The sequence below is a fragment of the Polyergus mexicanus genome, unplaced genomic scaffold (genome assembly GCF_030449975.1).
Source record: "Polyergus mexicanus isolate NDT 795.1 unplaced genomic scaffold, iyPolMexi1.0 SCAF_13, whole genome shotgun sequence".
Taxonomy (NCBI): Eukaryota; Metazoa; Arthropoda; class Insecta; order Hymenoptera; family Formicidae; genus Polyergus; species Polyergus mexicanus.
The window spans coordinates 9,174,211-9,193,441 of NW_027223333.1; the positions used below are offsets into that span (position 1 = coordinate 9,174,211).

At 35.7% G+C, this 19,231-nt stretch overlaps 2 protein-coding genes across 10 annotated transcripts; both read left to right on the forward strand.

The window, feature by feature from the left end:
• Positions 1-1,829: 1,829 nt before the first annotated feature.
• Positions 1,830-3,051, forward strand: LOC138938815 (U11/U12 small nuclear ribonucleoprotein 35 kDa protein). Its single transcript, XM_070306111.1, has 4 exons — positions 1,830-1,929; positions 2,229-2,447; positions 2,558-2,771; positions 2,840-3,051. Exons 1-4 carry the CDS (start codon positions 1,927-1,929, stop codon positions 2,944-2,946), a joined length of 543 nt encoding a protein of 180 aa, XP_070162212.1. The 5' UTR covers positions 1,830-1,926; the 3' UTR covers positions 2,947-3,051.
• A 1,337-nt stretch (positions 3,052-4,388) lies between these two features.
• Tpnt (troponin T, skeletal muscle) lies at positions 4,389-17,283 on the forward strand. 9 transcript variants are annotated; one of them, XM_070306581.1, is made up of 15 exons: positions 4,390-4,607; positions 6,580-6,625; positions 8,539-8,559; positions 9,846-9,863; positions 12,339-12,369; positions 12,629-12,733; positions 12,830-12,926; positions 13,008-13,044; positions 13,470-13,575; positions 13,662-13,880; positions 14,285-14,377; positions 14,463-14,543; positions 15,332-15,410; positions 16,085-16,163; positions 16,524-16,632. In XM_070306581.1, exons 2-15 carry the CDS (start codon positions 6,600-6,602, stop codon positions 16,534-16,536), a joined length of 1,005 nt encoding a protein of 334 aa, XP_070162682.1. In that variant the 5' UTR covers positions 4,390-4,607; positions 6,580-6,599; the 3' UTR covers positions 16,537-16,632. The 9 variants fall into 9 exon arrangements, with proteins under 9 accessions (XP_070162676.1, XP_070162681.1, XP_070162682.1 ...); XM_070306575.1 differs by lacking the exon at positions 15,332-15,410 and having other exon boundaries at positions 4,389-4,607; positions 16,524-17,283; XM_070306573.1 differs by lacking the exon at positions 16,085-16,163 and having other exon boundaries at positions 16,524-17,283.
• Positions 17,284-19,231: the final 1,948 nt, after the last annotated feature.

A 19,231-nucleotide genomic window follows, 5' to 3' on the forward strand; every position in this document is an offset into this window, starting at 1 on the left:
TATATATTTCTTGTATCAATTTGTTGTGTTTATATATACTTTATATTTAATATAAATCATAATACACATCAAATATATCATAGAAAGATTATTGATTTTCGTTGGTGCATAATTTGTCTGCATCTTCCCAACGTAATGAATATAAATTGAGAAATTGATTATAGTTTTTTTTATATCATAGGAAAAGACCGTCCGCGGGAAAACTTATAGAGCATCGTTGGCTGGAAGCTGCTCTGGAGAATCCGATTCAGAAGCATCGCTTGAAGCGCTATGTCATTAAGAAGCGCTGGGTTAAGGCTGTTAACACTATTTTGGCATTAAAACGGATGGGCGCGCGTCTAGATTTAGACTTAATTTAATATCGGCAACGTTCAATCATCGAGACTTGACAAAAAACGTCTATATAGTCTATATATTTACACTTTGTATTATTTCGTGTTTTTTTTTTTTTTTGTTTTTTCTTTTCAATGTATGTTATCTCGGAATTTAAATGAGGAATCGATAACGGGGATAAAAAAGAAAATGAGCGACATGCTTATTCCATAAAAACAATGATAGATATGTGTATGTATGTTGTATTGAAAATCGAGATAAAGGGTCGAAGTTGAATACATATATCTATTAGTAAAAATTTCTTCGAGTTTCACTCTCACACAGATCGATTGATTTAACAATGAAATAAAACGCGCCGAATGTATACACGCGTTCGTATATATAGTATATACGAACGACAAAATGTGTGTATGAAAAGAGTCAACGTTTTTAATCAATGTTTTTCATTGTCCAATATTTAATGATCATTCAAACGCTCTTATCACCTCTTTACACCGAATAAATCCTTTAATTACATTGAACATAATTAACATTGCATTCTCCAATTGCCCAAAGGCTTTCAAAGCGTCATATATGCTTTTACAAAAAAGCTAATCTAATTTATAAATTTATATAATCTACAGATATTAATAAAACTGCCATATAAATAAATTCTTTATTGAGGTCCAATCAGTCATATAGATAGGGTTGCCAGATTTGAAAATCCCGAATGGAGGACAACGAAGCAGTTTTACTAAAAAAAGAGAGGATATGGAATGGGCAGATGGATGAAAATGAATAAATATTACAGTCCTAATTATATATTTATTATATATATTTTGAACTATATTTATTATATATACCGTATTATATCTATCGTCTAGGAAGGAAGCAGGGAGGTTTCTAGTTTCTTCTCACATAGCAAAAAAAGAAAATGGGGAAAACGTTTGTTGAAATTGAAGGACAAATAACGTTCTCTGGAGAACAGAAAAAATTTTACTAAACTGGAGGACGTCTCTGGCAACTCTACATATGGAAGAAAAATAATTCCAAGATTCAAGAGTATTCAAGATCCTTTCGAGATACCAAAAGCTAGAAAGAGACGAAAGAAATGTGAGCCAGTACGCACTGAGCGCGTGCGCACTGGTGAATCGTCAGCTCGAAACTGTCAAAAGCCGAAAGCATCGGCGCATGTGGTTCTATTCGCGATCGGAGATACACACCTCGCAGCTAAAAATCAAGCTATCATTCTATTTTATTAATGCGTGGTCTGAGACGGGCTTAAAGCCCGTATTGAAGACTGAGATTCAAGATTCAAGATTGAAATTTGACCAATCAGAACAAAGAAATTTTAGTTCCTTTTGTTCTGATTGGTCAAATTTCAATCTTTAATCTTCAATTTTCAATGCGTAGTCTGATACGGGCTTAACCGGACTTGGTGAAATTGGCCCTTAAAAATGGATGTAGATGGCAGTATCGAACAAAGATTGGTAAGCATTCCACGAAAAACACCGGGATATCCGCTCTCGAGTTTTTCTTCAGCTGTCAAAGATGCGATCTGTTTATGAAATATTCCATCGTATATATTTTTGATTTTCAAAAAATACAATTAATATGGTGAGTGTCTCTTTTTCATCGATAAAGACAATAAAATTATGAATAAATTACCACGACTGGCATCAGTGTTATTATTAAACTATGAGTGTATATATAAGAGATTTTATATTAGCAATACAAATGGCATTTCTAGGTTATACAACTCTATATGATATTCAAATATACATATTATTTAATTGCATTTAATATTTAATACTTAAAATTAAGAAGGAAGTAGTTTTAATTAATTAATAAAATCGAAATTTTATTTTTTCATTTTAGAATAACTTTTTTGTACGATTAATTTTGCTATATTTTAGGATGAAGGTATATCGCAAAACTGGAGCCCTTATGCTAAAGACTACGATCCTTTAAAGGCAGGTAGTATTGATGGAACAGATACAGAACCTCATGACAAAGCTATTAGTAGAGCAATACTAATGCATTACGAGCCACCGCATAATTTAGAATCTAAACCAGAAAGAACTATTTTTGTAGCTAGATTTGGTTCTAATGTTACTAAATACGATTTAAAGGAGGTAATATTATTTTTATCAAATGATATATTTAGTTTTATTATGTGCATTAAACATATTACAGAATAATAAATAATTATATATTAATAAATTTTAAATTATTTTTTGTCTAGTTTTTTAGCAAATATGGAGATGTTATTTCTGCAAAAGTCATAGTAAATGTAGTGACTGGGCTCTCGCAAGGATACGGTTTTGTGGAAATGAAAAGCGAAGATGAAGCTAGAAGGGTGTTGAGACGAACTACAGAGGCTATGCTAAAAGGATATAAAATATTTATAGATTATGAATGTGGTCGTAGCATGAAGGGATGGAAGCCAAGGAGACTTGGTATGTAATGAGCAAGATGCGTATACACTCAAATATATATTGCAAGTTTTAATTATTCAATCTTTCAGGAGGTGGTTTTGGTGGCAAAAAAGAATCGGGGCAATTGAGATTCGGAGGAAGGGATAGACCGTTTAAACGACCGATTGTACCTAATATTTTAAAGTCGAAGAGATAAATACTGCCTATTTTGATAATCTTGCTATACCATTTCCGTCCATTTTATTTCTATCTTTTTATCTAGTTCTATATTTAGAATATGAAACATCGTGCATGAAATATATGTGGGATGCTCAATACAATTTTTATTGTTTGAGAAAATAAATATTTATTTTGATATACTTATAGTGCTCCCACTATTTTAATGCGGCGAATATTGATAGAATATTCTACGAGATATGTTTATATTTGATATAAATTTCGCGAAAGAATTGCCGAATTGGCATGTATAGCGTGTCCGAACGATTTAGTGTTGTATCCTCGAGAGATGATCTCAAAGCGATACGATACAGAATCGTATTCGCGTTCGCGGGGAACTTTATACCGCATCATCGTCATCTCCCACATACGTCTCTCTCCATATAAGGAGGCACCGCTCGATTCGATGGTCTGCATAATTTCGATCTTAAATTTCTAGCCTAAGGCGCAGCAACGACGATGCTGATAAGGAGGTAGCTTTTTCTGCTGTAATTTAAGTTTTAAGTGATACTAACCGCGCCCTTCAGCAAGATCTCGGAGACAGTCGATTCATATTTATTTATCGCGTCTCCTATTTCATTGCTCAAAACGAGATTTTCATAAAATTTTTTTTTTATGCATTCTTTTTTATCTCAGCAAATGCAAATCATAGAATGATGATATACAGTTGATATTTTTTTGGGAGGAGGAGGAGGGGGGGGGGGAGAGGGGAATTATATTTCTGCATTTATAAGGATGTATCGTGCATCTATGGAAAAATAATCGTATCAAAATATTTTTCACGTAATTAAAAAATTTCTTCCAATTCGAATAGTACGAAACTATACCGCATTATAAAATAACTTTTTATATTTATATTATTGCTTATTTAAGAAAAAAAAGTGTTTGCGATTATAATCTAAAAAAAAAAAAAAAATTTGTATTACAAAAATTTTTATATCAAATTTGAAATTGGCAGCCAACACGTGAGTATTAGTAAAATTCAATCGCGTGTAATTACACGCAAGAGAAAGAGAGAGGGATAAATTCAAATCTCGTCACAATTTTTGTGACGATATGTCATTCTCTAGTCAAGCGATTTCAGCGAATATTACGGAACGTAATCGCCGGTAAACGACCGTATCGCTGGTTCCTCATTGTCAATAGTCGTCAAAAGTGGGAGCATGTGCATCGTCACAGGCCTACTTTTGGAGCAATCGTCCGTCGACGACGGCGAAGGGAGTCGTGTCGCGCGCGAGTAGAAGCACGAAAATGTATTTGCAGCGGCGGTAGAAGACACGAAAATAGTATCAGCTCAGGATCGTATCGCTCTCAGTAGCCCGTAGATCTCCGCTCTATTAATAGAGAGGGATGAGAGGGACTCTCTCCCAGAGCAACGGGCACGGTGCCCAGAATTCTGCTCGTGTCCAGAGCCGCGACTTCTTGGACCTCCCAGAGCCGCTCAGGCTGTCGCGGATTCCACATTCCACCGGGACAAGCTCCTCTCCTTGCGTACCTCTCCATCTTTCGCTATCTCTCACTCTCCACGAAGTACTCTTATCCGGCTAGTCAAGTCACCCTCTTGTGAAAACCATCTACACACGCATACGAATACATCGCGCACGTGCGTTTACGCACTCGCATTGACACCATCCCCCAAGTGTAAGTTCAACTTTTTGTCATTTTGCGTATTCTCGTTAATTTCTATTTCTCTTCTTATCTTCTATCGTTTTATCGTGCCGTTCATGGCACCTCAAGGCGTCATTCTTCTTCTGGAGAACGTTAGCGATATGAATTATTGTTGTGTCGTAGTCTTTGTGTTACTGCAGTGTGATTGTTGTGAATGTGAAATCGACGAATATTATATCGTTAACTCGAGAAATTTCGCCGGAGATCCTCGTTCCAACAATAAGGCTCAGTTTTATGCGCAGCAAGACGAACGAGCAGATATTTAAACAAACTCTCACGTGATTTGCTTCCAAGAGGATTAATCGAAAGAGGAGACTATATAAAATTATATTTCATCTTTGTAAAAATATCTCATCTTTTTCGCGTAACGGACTTGTAGCAAACTGCCAACTTCGCGAAACGAAAAGTGAGCGTTATTCTTCTATCGAAAGCTTAATCAGTGAAAATCCGGTGAATACGCCAACATGTGTCTGCTCGTAGCGCGATTTTATCTACTTGCCAGTAGAGAAAGTCGATATCGCTTGCTCCAACGTGGCATTGGTGGAAATTTTTTTATTTTCAGTGCAAAATCAAACAAGTGCAAGTGAATGATTATATAAATTGATTGACATAAAAAAATTATATATTATATATGTGTATTAAAATTTGTAATTTTTATAAACTTTATTTCTCTGATTTTTTTTATTGATTTTCGTAAAGAATTTCTTTCCGAAAATTCCATTGCACGAGTCATTTTTCTATATTAATTTTTGACACCGCATACTTTATTATTGAAATTTCAGTAAACGAAAGAGAAATCAGGATCTCGTTTTAAAATAGCGGAAATTGTACTTTTTCTATGATCTGACAATGAGATAAGAGCCAAGTTTGTATTCTATCTCAATTTAAGCAGTTTTATATTTTAATTTCATTTTTATATAATTTTTATAATTATAATTAATTTATAAAACTGTCAAGTTATCAAATATTACAAAATTATTAAATATTATTAAATTAGTTGCAGTTAGTGTCACAGAAATACATCTCAATATGTTGCTTGATAAACATTCACATTTTTACGATGTTTCCTAAGATATTTCTCGATCTGGTGTTAGAAAAATTTGACAATGCGTGGTTCTGGCATTCGCGGATCTTTGGTAAAACTCGCGAGAAACGATCGAGAGACGGAGAGAAACGGAAAGAAGAAGATGGAACGTGCTCGAGAGCGACCGTGTTATATCTCTAAAATTAGAGCGAAGAGAAGAAGGGGACGGCTCCTTATAGAGCTTGCGACGCCGGGCTTGCGGCCAGGGTTAGCAAACTGGCATTTTCTCGCTTTCAAGTATCGGATTACTTTGGGAACGTCGGTGCGTGTGCCATTCAGTTTCGGCTTCCTCTCGATTCCATTTCCACTCGCAAGATTTGTCCGCGAGAGCATTTTTGTACATTCGAATCACTCGTCGCGTCTCCCCTCTCTTCGATGCTTCTTCCCTTCTTTCTAACGGTTTATTCGATTTTTTTTATTACGCAAGCTATAATCGGTGTGGCTTCCAACTTTTTCCATCCCTTCTATCTCATTCCTATCTCTTCTTTCTTAAATTTATCTTTGCCGTGACGACAAGTAACGTAAGTAAATTCGCGAAATCAATCGTGACGCGTCTATAAAATTGAGTCTAATGATACTAGATTATAACTCGTGGTTGACTTATAAAAGTTGGAATAATATAATGAGGAATATACGCTAATTCTAATTACACATTTTTTTTTTCCACAAGGATCGTGCAATGTGTTATAATACACAATATGCGCGATTTATTATATAAAAATATAATATATATAATTTAACATAAATAAAATTTAAAATATAAGAAGGAACATCTCGTTTAATAATTTTGCTGTTGAAACATTTCTTGTCATTGAAGACTTTTACAAATTCAATAATGAATGTCTCGTTTCTGTCTTGCAGCGTCTTAAATAGCCGTCAACATGTCTGACGACGAGGACCAATACTCGTAAGTATATAATAATTAACTTTATCGATCACTCTTAAAATCAATTGTACATTATAATCTATTATTCACATTGATATAATTTTGAGACTAATGTAAAGAAGCCCAATTTTAGAAAATACCATAAACTTCAAGCAAACAATTTTTAAACTTTAGCGTGTAATATTTTGGAGAATGGACTTGCAATAAAATTTTCGTGATAAAAGTAACTGTGACATAATACCTTTGATATGACATCGCTACTCTCCGATATCGAAATAAATGAAAATACGAAAAGGGAAAAGCGCCAAGATGCGTCGGACAACCATTTACACAGATTATGGAGTGTCGGATCTTTTGTCAAAGTCACCGATACACAAGATCATGATCGTGCTCGTTGATCGTTGTCATATTATATAAATCTCTCGTATCGAGTAAATAAATATCATCCACGTAAGATTGAATAGTACCTGTGGCTTCGTGTTCCAACGTGCTGTTTTGCACTTTTATCCAACTGTGCTGTCTTCATATCCGTCGCCCCTTACTCGTGCATTATGTCCCGACTGTAGCTACGCTCAAATCCCTGAAAAGACATTTAAATCAAATATTTCATTCGCTTTCGATTATATTACTCGGTGATATATATATATATTTGCTGAAAAATTATTTATAAATTAATATCATTTATTTTTTCTTATAAAATATCTTGGCACGTTTTAGAATATTTACTTCCAAATCGCGAAATAAAAATTAGAACTCAAATAATTATTTACATGTATCACGATAACAGAGCACATTCGGACAAGTTTGTTGATAAATTTATAGTTTATTACGAAGATATACACATAGATATACATTACGAAGAAAAATTCGTAATTCTCGCGGAAATTGATTTACGTCAAAAAATGAAAGCTTCAAGCAACCTCAAAGGCCTTTGAACTGCCCTAACTGTCAAAAGCAACTCTTGCGATCCTGCCCTCCCCCCCCCCCCCGAGTTTGTTACAAACATTTAAACTTAAACGATCATTTTTATTGTTTTTGCCCCGACTAACTAGACTCTTTTTCCGTTTTCTCTTTTGCAGCAGCGAGGAGGAAGTCGAAGAAGTGTAAGTGTCCCTTGTTTACGTTAAACATTCCCCAATATGGCACCTGATATATCTTCCTAACGATCGATTGTTTCACTTTCTCATTTCAGGAAGTAAGTGTCGGAAGGCTTGTAACGAATATTATAGCTACTGGCGAAGGCGCGTCGCGTCGCGTTATGAACTTATTTCGAGATCCTGATTGCTGCGAATCTTGCTAAAAATCGAGTTTGGAGGGATAGATTGCGACGATTTTAAAAACTGAAGGATAAAATTCAACGTTGACAGAGATGCTGACGATATACTTTTAGCAGAGAGAAGCGCGTTCTTGAAAAATATTCTTTTTCTACATATTTCATTTTATATTAATAAATTAAATATTTTACCGAGAAAGATTTATAAACATTTGAAAAGCTGCTAATCATAGCTGTTCCTTTTTTTCTTCTTCTTTTTTTTGGACCGTTACACAGTCAGACGCAAATCTCTTCTGCGGAAAATTGAATTGAATTAAAATTGACCGTAGAACAAACGTAAGAAAAAGATAATAGCGAGAAAAGCACGGTAAAAAGTAATTGCTTTATTTACGTACACACATACCAGATATCTCTTTATGACTGTGATTTATGAACTCCGCCTTCTTCTTTTTATTTATTCACTCCCTGTCTCTCTGTCTGTGTGTATCTCCACATACAACACACAAAACCAACCAACCACCAATCAATCAATCAATCAACCAACCAACCAACCAACCAACCAACCAATCAATCAATCAAACCAACCAACCACCGTCACTCGTCATCGACCGATCGGCTAATCGGCCCGCGCGCTACGATACAAAAAATGTCAAAATCGAAGGCAGCCGGAGAAGAAGACCGAGTAAGTCTTTTACACACGACAAATATTAAACGTCTCTCTTTTTTTTTTCGGCCGATATAAATGGTGTACGCACTGTCGTTTCTTCTTTCTTTTTTACCGTTATCTAATCGCTGTCTTGTCTTGTTGTTTCGGTGTAATCTTTTTAATTGTTCGTCCGTTCTCTGTTTTACACTCTCTTTATTTTGTTTTGTTCTCTTACACGCGTTGTGCCGCCGCAGTCGTTAATTTTTTTTTTTTGCATACAATTTTTTGTAGCGTATACACTTGTGCTGGCTCTCTCTCTCTCTCTCTTTGTCTCTCTTTCTCTCTATTTCTCTTCTCTTCTCTTTTCTACCTCTCTTATTCTATTCCATTTCAAACTCCATTTTTTTCTTATTTATTCTTCTTTTTTCACCGAATAGTGGATACAGTGGCATATGAAAGGGGATAAAGAAGTATTTGCACACTTTATCATTTTTGTGATAATTTTACGCGCGAAAGAAAAATATTGCTACCAAAGCTTTTCTTTGCAAAATTATCTCAAAAAAATTAATGTCGATATATCTTTCAATTTTTGGAAAAATATATTTCGCCGCCGGTGTATTTTCTAGCATTTGTCTTGTGTCGCTATTGCGTCGATGATTAAACGAAAAAAGAACAACGCTATCGCGCTTTTCTATGTAATAATACATACAAATGATATATATACACACACACACACACACACTCATGCATAAAACATATCACATATAATACACATGTCAAGACACTATCTACACAAAAATATTTTGACGCAGGTTATCCAAATCGCAGTTAGCAAAAGTATACCCATTTCTTTCACTTGCATTTTACTTCTCCAACGCCTATCTTTGTCCCCTTGTCGTGTCTGTCGTTATATCTGTCGCCTAATTAGCTCTGTTGTTCGCATTATGGCAACTGGGCAACGAAACATTTTTTGCAAAGCGCTATGTACGAGATCCCTGTTGAAGGAAATTGTAACGATGAGCCGCTTAATCGTGAAAGTGAGATGATTATATATACCGATAACACACGCTTGCAATAAGTGTCCGAAACGACCAAATTTCATGCAAATCGATCATCGTTCGCAATAATCGAGCGATTTGGATTTATATTTTGCGTAGAAAAAAAAAAACAAAAAAAAAGCAAAAGCAAAAAAATTGAGAAGCGCAAATTGATGGAGACGAGCGATACCGATTATAATTTACGTGCAGCTTTGTGCAGTCCTACGTAAGCGACGATCAATCACACAATCTTATTAATGAATATGTACTTTCTTTTTTTTATAGGGGTAGGGCGTCCCAAAAGTAAGTTGAATATATCGAGGTGTTTACACGTCAATAATACACCCCCATCCCTATTCTTCGGCCGCTCTCTTACATCAACCCTAAGTCGGTTTTTCCGGCGTCGATTAAATTCTATCTTTTCGCTTAATTTCTAAGCACGGACAATTTTTTTTTTATTATAGACGGAGGAACTATTTTTCACAATCATTTATGAGATGATAAATTACATAAAAAGATCAGCTTAAGAATGCTTATTGCTATTCAATTTTAAAGAGGCAAAAGGCCCCGTTAAAATCCCATTGAAAGCGAGTTTGTAAATATTTGGCTGTTCTTTTATCTAATTTATTATGTATAAATCTAATTTCTTATAATTAAGCAAATATATGTGCAACGATAAGACGAATCTCTTTGCCTCTTCCTTTATAGAAAAAGGCAGAGCGTTAAAGAGAAATTATAATTAAATGTAAATGACGTCGACGAAACCGGCAGCCAGACCCTTCAAGTTTGCATCACGACAGGAATGAGATCATAGAAAATACTTTGATGGTTGTTTGCCAAAAAATTTCTATCTATATCGCGACCAAGATCCTGTTTACAGAGACGGAGTAGATAGCGCGATCATTGGCCTGCAGTGACGACGAATAATGGCATATTATTTGCAAAGCAGCATGTCAGACGCGAACATTCGTAAATATTCCACTATGATTGCATAACAGCAACGATGCTTGCGACGATACTTGAGCCGTTTGGTAATCTGCCAGGCATTTCATAAATACATGCACAATAACGTAACGCGGTTTATTCTAAGACCTACGTTCGCTCAAAATGTACCATGCTCCGACACCAACGTGATCCTTCTTAATGGTTCGATCGTTTAATACATAATGCAATATTGCAACATGTAACGCTTAATCTCCCAAGTTCTTTTCCATGTCATCGAAATAAAATTATATTATGAATAATGTAAGAGGTTCTAATATTCATATTTATTATAAGCATATTAAATTAAAGTTGATACAAATTAATGCGTAGTCACTTTTTTTTTTTTTTTTTTATTTTTCTTATTCGTCTCATATTCTTACGACAACCTAAATCTAATCGAATGCATTTCTTCGGTCGGAAAAAACGGTCGCAAAATCGTGTCAAGTACATATGGTGTCGCGCGATAAGTCAAAAGACGAATCGTAGTTTGCTCAAGAACGTTTTGGATCTCAATCCTGTCAATGATATCTAATCAATCGTTGTCAGTGTTCGAAGCTGCCCTGCCCTCCCCCCAAACCCCTCTTTCCCCTCGTATTACTTTATATCTCTTTCGCACCCTCGCGTGTTTTACACGTTTTGTCTCTCTGATTAATAACGAATTAACGAGTTGTATATAATCACGTCTTGTTCGATTTACGTTAAAGTGGTGTCGTGCCCTTATACATCAAGGCTCAGTTGTTGTACGATTTTTCTCATTAATTATATTGACTTTACGCCACAATTGATCGATTCGCAAGCAGTAATAGCCATGTGCCCGCAAACCTCATTAATAAATGATTTTTATACCCCGATATCTTTTACTTTATATAAATCGCTTAAAAGTATTGCAAATCTCAACGAAACGCTTTAATTCGAAAGGGATAGCGAAAAAATCCGATAACAATCGCAATATCTTCCTACACTTCACGTTCTCTTCCAGCGGCATATTTTTTCGGAACATGAATCGTGTCCACGTTGAATTTCGATGAACTGATTTTCGGCACGAAAATCCAATAAAACGTTACAATCTCGAAGCCGATAAGCCCGCTCAAATTTCTCATCTCCAGATTTTTAGATACGCTTGTATATGAACGCGATTATTTTCTCCATGTCTCTCTTATACATACATATATATATATATATATATATATATATATATATATATATATATATATGTGTGTGTGTGTATGTATTTTTTTTTCTTCTAATCGCTTACAAAAATCTTCATGAATGAGTAACTCATCCAAGATAGTCATGGGATCCCTCGCTATTCTCATTAATGCCTTCTCCCGATTCGCTGCGGTGCGCACTTTGGTTTCTTCTTTCTATGCTTGCACATTATTTGCCTATTTGCCTTTTTTTCTTCCCTTTACCGATGTCTTTCTCCCCCTTTCATTTTTTTCTTTCTCTCTCTCTCTCTTTCTCCGTCTTTCTTTCTACCCCTCTGCCCCCTCCTCTCTGTCCACCATTCTTTGTCTTTTTCTCTCTGACTTTCTGTTTATCCGTCCGTGTATCTATCTGTCTGTACTGTTCCGCCCATGTGTTGTCTGTGTGTGTATACGTGCGACGAGCGGCATTGAATAATATGCACTACGGGAGAGAGAATGGATGGAGTTGGTAATTAATAAAGTAATGGAGATGGACGTGAGAATCGCGTACGGAGTTCTGGGCGATCTCGCGAGATCTTCCAAAGAGCGAACTCAACCATGATTTAAAGAGAGTTACTTTTGTTCTCGCTCCGGTCAACTTCTTCAGGGAATCTGGCGAGAATATCGAGTTTATGAAGGTGAGCGTTGGTATCCGATATAAACACGTCGAGCAGTGCCCAATCCTCTATGCGCCTTCTCCAGATTGAATTATTTATGAAGAACTATCGAAACGTACTTTGAACGCTTTGATACTTTATTATAAATAAATAATTGTAACGTATCGAGATATACCACTCTCGTTTATCCTTAGCATACGTTGGGCTCTAGCACGATCGTTAAACCAAATATACAATTGTGCGTGTCACATGTGACAGTAATTTATCATTGAAAATTCAGAGGCAAGAACAGAAAAGAAGCGATCTTGACGAACAGCTCAAAGAATACATAGCGGAATGGCGAAAGCAGAGAGCCAAGGAAGAGGACGAGCTGAAGAGATTAAAGGTACAATCTTCGATTTATATATTTCCTGTTTTTTTTTCTCCTTTTTACATATTTATTTAACGCTTCATTTAAAGATTATATGCCTATTGCGTTTAGGAAAAACAAGCCAAGCGCAAGATCACTCGCGCAGACGAGGAGAAGAGATTGGCCCAGAAGAAGAAGGAGGAGGAGGAACGTCGCCAACGTGAAATCGGTAAACGATGGAATTTTTTTCTTTTTCTTTCTTCCCTTAAACATATCTGCACATTTAATCGAGCTTTCTGAAATTTTTCAGAGGAGAAGAAACAACGTGACATCGAAGAGAAAAGAAAGTAAATGTTTCATCTTCGAATATGTCTGATTTGGTTATTTCTACAAGATATTTTAAATAACGAATGTAAAAAATTTCCTGGGAATATATGTATTTTTATAGAAAAATGCTATATTGAATATAAGATTTGAACGAGTACATCTAATTTGTTAGTAATGTAAATTATATTTTTCATTATATGTATAAGGCTTATACTTGGTTTTAATTTCTTAATAATATAGCGAAATTAAACTTGCAAAATTGATCTCTTATATTTAATCTCGTTACACTTGGAATAAAATAGAGGAACAATGTCTGATATAATATTATATCTTTTAAAATTATTTTCACATCGAATTGCATTTTTACATTTGTTTTATAAAATATCCTGTATACTATTCGATATATTTGCTTTTTCATTGCTTTATCTCACTTGTTATATTTTAGGCGCCTGGAAGAATCGGAAAAGAAGCGACAGGCTATGATGCAAGCGATGAAAGATCAGAGCAAAGCCAAGGGTCCAAACTTCACCATTACTAAGAAGGATTTGGCGGTGGGTAGAATCGAGTATTTTTTCTTTTTTTTTTTTAATTATCTGCAACACAATTTGAAATTTCTTCTTTGCATGTAAACGCGCAGGGTAATCTTTCATCGGCGCAACTTGAGCGTAACAAGACGAAGGAGCAGCTCGAGGAAGAGAAGAAAATCTCCCTCAGCATTCGTATTAAACCGTTGGAGATCGAAGGTCTGTCCATTGACAAGCTTCGTACTAAGGCTACCGAATTGTGGGAGAGCATAGTTAAACTTGAAACCGAAAAGTACGATCTGGAGGAGCGACAAAAGCGTCAAGATTACGATGTGAGTTTTGACAATCAATTCATACGATCGTAAAAACACTGTTTTACTTTTGTCTGAACAAGGTGGGTTTATCAACTCCTTGCCAATAAAATTTCAACCAACATTATTTTCTAAATAAAAGTGCCTCGCTTATTATGAGATTTTCATACAGTTTTAATTTTGCAAAGAGAAATAAATTTAACCGTATAAAAAATTATGTAAAAATATATTTCTATTTATATACGCGCGCGTACATATAATATTTTTATATATTATAGTTTAATAAAGAAAAAAAAAAACAAAGGAAACGAAATGTACATTGACCGTTTCCGCTAGAGAAATAAATTACACAGACAAGAGTTTAATTATAGTTGATATTGTTTTTGTGCTATATTGATAAATCGATATTGCCCCTTTTATCGTAGCTTAAAGAGCTGAAGGAACGTCAGAAGCAGCAACTCAGGCACAAAGCCTTGAAGAAGGGTCTCGATCCCGAGGCTTTAACTGGCAAATATCCTGTACGTAACTTTGATTATCATGTACACGAAAAAAAAAAGAAAAGAAAAAAACAGATATCGACCTTAATCGTCGCCTTTTTCACAGCCGAAGATCCAAGTTGCCTCAAAATACGAACGTCGCGTCGATACCAGGTCTTATGACGATAAGAAGAAACTCTTCGAAGGTGTAAGTATATTCTTTGTACATTTCTTTTTATATCTTTTTACGATATTAAATCCTGACAAAATTTTCGTTTCACGACGCTTTTATACGAGCCCATATATAAATGTATAGTAAAAGTGCATAAAAGGATAACACACTTCCGATTTTACTTAAAAATATTATAGGCGAAGTTATTCTGAGTAATAACAAATTGAAACAGTTTCACAGGTTTTCTATTATAAAATAAGGAAAAATAAAGTTTGTTTACGTTGTATTTGTGTAAAACGGACGTGAAAAAAGTATTACATTTATGGCATATAGGTATACCCTCGGAGCTATTTCTAATTTAAAATTAAAATTTACCATTAACTTTCAACAAAACTTAGAAATTCATGTAGTCGCATGTTGAAAGCTGTTTCGTAAATGCAAACAAACTTTTTCGCCTGTTCTACAACAAATACAATATACACAAACTTCAATTTTCCTAATACAATATCACTTTATAATACCTAGGAACAAGCATTAAAACTGTGAAACTTCAATTTATTATATTTCCTAAATCTATGTCGTCCCCCAATTATTTTTCGCGGGGAATTACTCGGAAAAAAATCTTTCCTATAACATATTTAAGTGGCGATTAAATGGCAGGCGTGCTACTTTTTATGCAATTTTATCAAATGTATTCTACATAAAAATCTAAGAACTCTTTTTCTCCATTGTGCAATATAAAAATACAGCCTATAAAAAATATGATAGAAATTAAAATCGATATAAAAATAATGACTAGTGAGGATATGTCGATTGAATCACAGGGCTATGACACGCTCTTAGCGGAGACGAGCGAGAAAATATGGAAACAGAGATCGGAACAATTTATGAAGCGAACGAAAAGTGAGTCCACCCGTGATCTCTCTGTCACTGTATCACCCACCTTTGCTTGTCTTGTTAATTGCATTCCCAGAATTCTCATCAACGATCATGTTTCTAATTTCTTTTCTTGTACCACGTTGACTAAACGGTCGAGATAGCCACCAGCCAAGTTATTGTTGTGTTCGTGTTTGTTTCAATGGTGTACGTAAAAGCACGATATACCGTAATTTGTGCTCACACCGATAGCGATTCTTTTTTTTTTTTTTTTTTTTTATACGCACTGCCAGCATGGAGAGATGCGACAGCAGTCACCAAACACGAAAATAATCTCATTGTAATAACGTTGTCGGTGTCTGTGAATTTGTTCATTTTACAAAAATGTGATACGTTATCTTCGATATTCCCTTTCGATAAGGGCAGAATTTTTATGATTCTCCTTTTCGCGCGAAATCCAAAAATTCGTCTTCGAGCGTTAGCAGCGAGCGTCGAAGATCATGATCCGTTGGAGGATAATTTCACGACATTTTTTAACATTAATTCTTTCAAATCGTGATCCCTCAACCCTCAAACTTCGTCATGGAGAGATCTTTACGAGCCAGGAGAAGCGACAGTATGGAGAAAGGGTTTCCCCAGACAAAAGTTCCCGATGTGTGAGAGTAACTCCTAGCATGCCATTCTGTCCATTGGTGTTTCAGGGTCTGACCGAGCAGCAAAAGGAGTTCATGGAGAAACAGTGGGCCCAACAAAAGGAACAGTTTATGGGTCGTCAGAAGAGTACGTATGATCTCCGCTTTCGAGACTCCCAGCCGGAACTAAAAGTTTTCAAAGTGCTTCCGGCACTCCTCGAAGCGCCGAGATATACACACGCCTATATATTTTTCTCGAATAAATATATAATTAACTTTATATATTTTTTTAAATTATTTAAAACTCTCAATTTTTGGAATTTATTCCGCTCGAAAATATCTTAGTTTTATAATTAATATTTTCTAGAGTTGCTAAAGAGTCGTCTCTCTGTACAGTTCAAAATATTTTGTTTTCATGAAATTATCCGTTCAAATATTAATAAATTTAACATGCTTTTCTTAATCGCATCTTGTACGAAATTAATCTATTATTTTCCGTGGATAATAGCGAAGTTACCTAAGTGGTTCGGCGAACGACCGGGCAAAAAGCCTGGTGATCCCGAGTCACCAGAGGGTGAGGAGGACGTAAAGGCTGCTGTCGACGACGACCTTGAGGAGCCGCAATTTGACGAAGAAGAGGAAGAAGAGGGTGGCGAGAAGGAAGAAGTTGAAGAGGAAGAGGAGGAGGAGGAGGAAGAGGAGGAGGAGGAGGAGGAGGAGGAGGAGGAGGAGGAAGAGGAGGAAGAGGAAGAGGAAGAATAAATCCTTTTAATTGCTTCGGCACGTGTATACAGATATTAAGAAGCATATTCGGAAAATTTTCAAAATGATCATTGCACAGTCTCGCGTTAAACATTTTCTTCCGAACCGTCAAGAATGTAGTCAGTGGTGAGAGTAAAAATGCCCATATATAACGGCGTCTTTCATATATTCTCAAAAACTCTCGTCTCCGTCTTTACATTACGTTACATCAAGTTTCTGTTTTCCTCAAGATTGAAACGACACTTTTTAAACGAGACGAAAATGTGACGGATGTTATTCTTGTAGTAAATTTTATCGTTCTACTACCATTACTATTTCGCTGTCACTTTTACCACTACGGCTATCATTACTACTACTATTCTACTACTACTTCTATTGCAATTGTTACTATTGCTACTACTACTACTACTACTACTACTACTACTACTTCTATTACTATTACTATTATTATATTGTACAAACAAAGAAACACAAATTATTGAAATAAAGAGGTTTATCATATAAAATCTGTCGCAAGAACATAAAATTTAACCCAGAAATATATAATGTTTTATCTTGATAATTTAAATCATTCTACGATTTTGAAAAAACGCAAAGATATAATATAGCAAAAGCAGCCATTTAGAAAAGAAACACTAGTATCGTTCTCGTCCACCTTCAATAGGTTTCAAGACGCTTAATTCTGAAACTAGAAATCAATCATCCTCTGTATATTATGTCATACATTGTTTTCGCGATAGGTCTTATCGTTAAATTGCAGTATCGTCCTTGAATTCCGGAAATGCTGATTCGCTCGCGGTGTCGGTTAAAAACAATATTTTAGCGATGTCATAATGAATATGTATAATTTTCATGAAATTACGGCATATTCGTGTCGAGTATAATTTTATCCGAGCGAATTTTTAGTGAGCAAGGCCTATGAAAAATATACTTGATCATTATATCGTAGAAATGCTAATAAATTGATATTGATATTGGCAATCGTACAAAATATACAATTAAATAGTGAAAGTTTTACACCTGTGAAAATGGTTGCTACATCTATACTATATTTTTTCGAACTAACAGATTTAATTTTGACACGGTAAAAAATTTCGCACATAATTATTTTGCTAACAATTGTAACGACAATTTTAACAAGCGTATAAAATTTTTAGATTAAAAGAAATGTTTCAAGTTTAAAATCTCTATCAAAAGTTGAGTTTAAAGTTTGAATGGAATTTGATTCGTTACATATTGTTCTCGGAATAAAAGGCGCGCGTAGAACGTTGGAGTTAGTTAAACATTACGCGAATTTCGCGTAAATGTAAGAATAATTTCTCGGAAATAGCATAGCGATACGCAAAAGAGCTAGAATACGGTGCCAGGAAAAAATCGTCTTCGGAAATAGATTTTCGAGAGAAGACTCGCTGCTCGATGACTGCAAAGTGTAAGATCGTGCGGCGAGTTGACAGGAACATACACAAGACAGTCCACTGCGATTAGAATTGCAAACAGGTCCGCGGATGAGAACAATAGTACGGTGGCACGAGAACGGAACGAGACGAGTGACGTGATTAGCGATGGAGTCGATCTGTCTCTTCCGTCGATGATTAATTGTTCACTCGTCCGTATATACTATAAATCGATTTAAGCGCAGAGAGAAATTAAATAGTATATATTTATATATATATATATAGGGAATTAAATCGCGCGATAGAGATGATCTATTGTTCGAGTTTATTCTTGGCGTATGAGTGATCGCAAAACAATCTGCGAACATTAAAAGAAGAGAAAAGTACGAGAGAAATAATCCCTTTGCGAATAGAGTTGAAAGATAGGAAAAAAACGGAGAAGATGGAACTGTTCGATTAATATTATACGTGTTTTGCGCGCTCGCTTCTCAATTTCGAACGGAAATCGTCTTAAAGTTCAATTCCAAGTTTAGATCCGTCGCCCACGCCAAGCAGCGGTGAACGCGACTAATTCATCAGGTGAAATCGCTCAAGCCGTCCCGATCGACGCTCGAGTCCATCGCTAACGCTGACGTATCGCTATTTCCCTCCGGCTTGGCCCGTCCTCTTCCTTCATCAGACGACTCGTCGTCGTTCTCCCTCTTACCTCTGTCCAAGTTACACTTGGTCGTGAGCCTCTAGTCGTCTCGGACGCAACTATTTATAATGGTAAACCGCCGAGTCCTCCGTGTACTCTTCCGTCGCGATTTCGATCCTCCTCGTCTGGAGGAACGGTCTATCTTAGGTGTGTGTAGAGAGTTGTGTGTAGTATCGTCGAAAGTGTGTCCGTCTAGGCTTGCCTAGATTATATCTGGAAATTTCATTCGCGCGAACCGGTCGAAATAACGAGGCGATTGACCTTTGGCTCAACGTTGCGAGCATACATTAATTAAGAATTAATGAGAGCTATCGCCGAATATCCGTGTGTAACAGATACCAAATAATAGTTTTCGCATAAGAG

Coding starts and splice junctions, on each gene's coding strand:
- LOC138938815 (XM_070306111.1), top strand. Junction 2,448..2,557: donor CTAAATACGATTTAAAGGAG/GTAATATTATTT, acceptor TTTTTTGTCTAG/TTTTTTAGCAAATATGGAGA. Junction 2,772..2,839: donor ATGGAAGCCAAGGAGACTTG/GTATGTAATGAG, acceptor TCAATCTTTCAG/GAGGTGGTTTTGGTGGCAAA.
- Tpnt (XM_070306575.1), top strand. CDS start 6,600: ATGTCTGACGACGAGGACCAATACTC. Junction 13,045..13,469: donor GACATCGAAGAGAAAAGAAA/GTAAATGTTTCA, acceptor GTTATATTTTAG/GCGCCTGGAAGAATCGGAAA. Junction 13,881..14,284: donor AAAAGCGTCAAGATTACGAT/GTGAGTTTTGAC, acceptor CTTTTATCGTAG/CTTAAAGAGCTGAAGGAACG.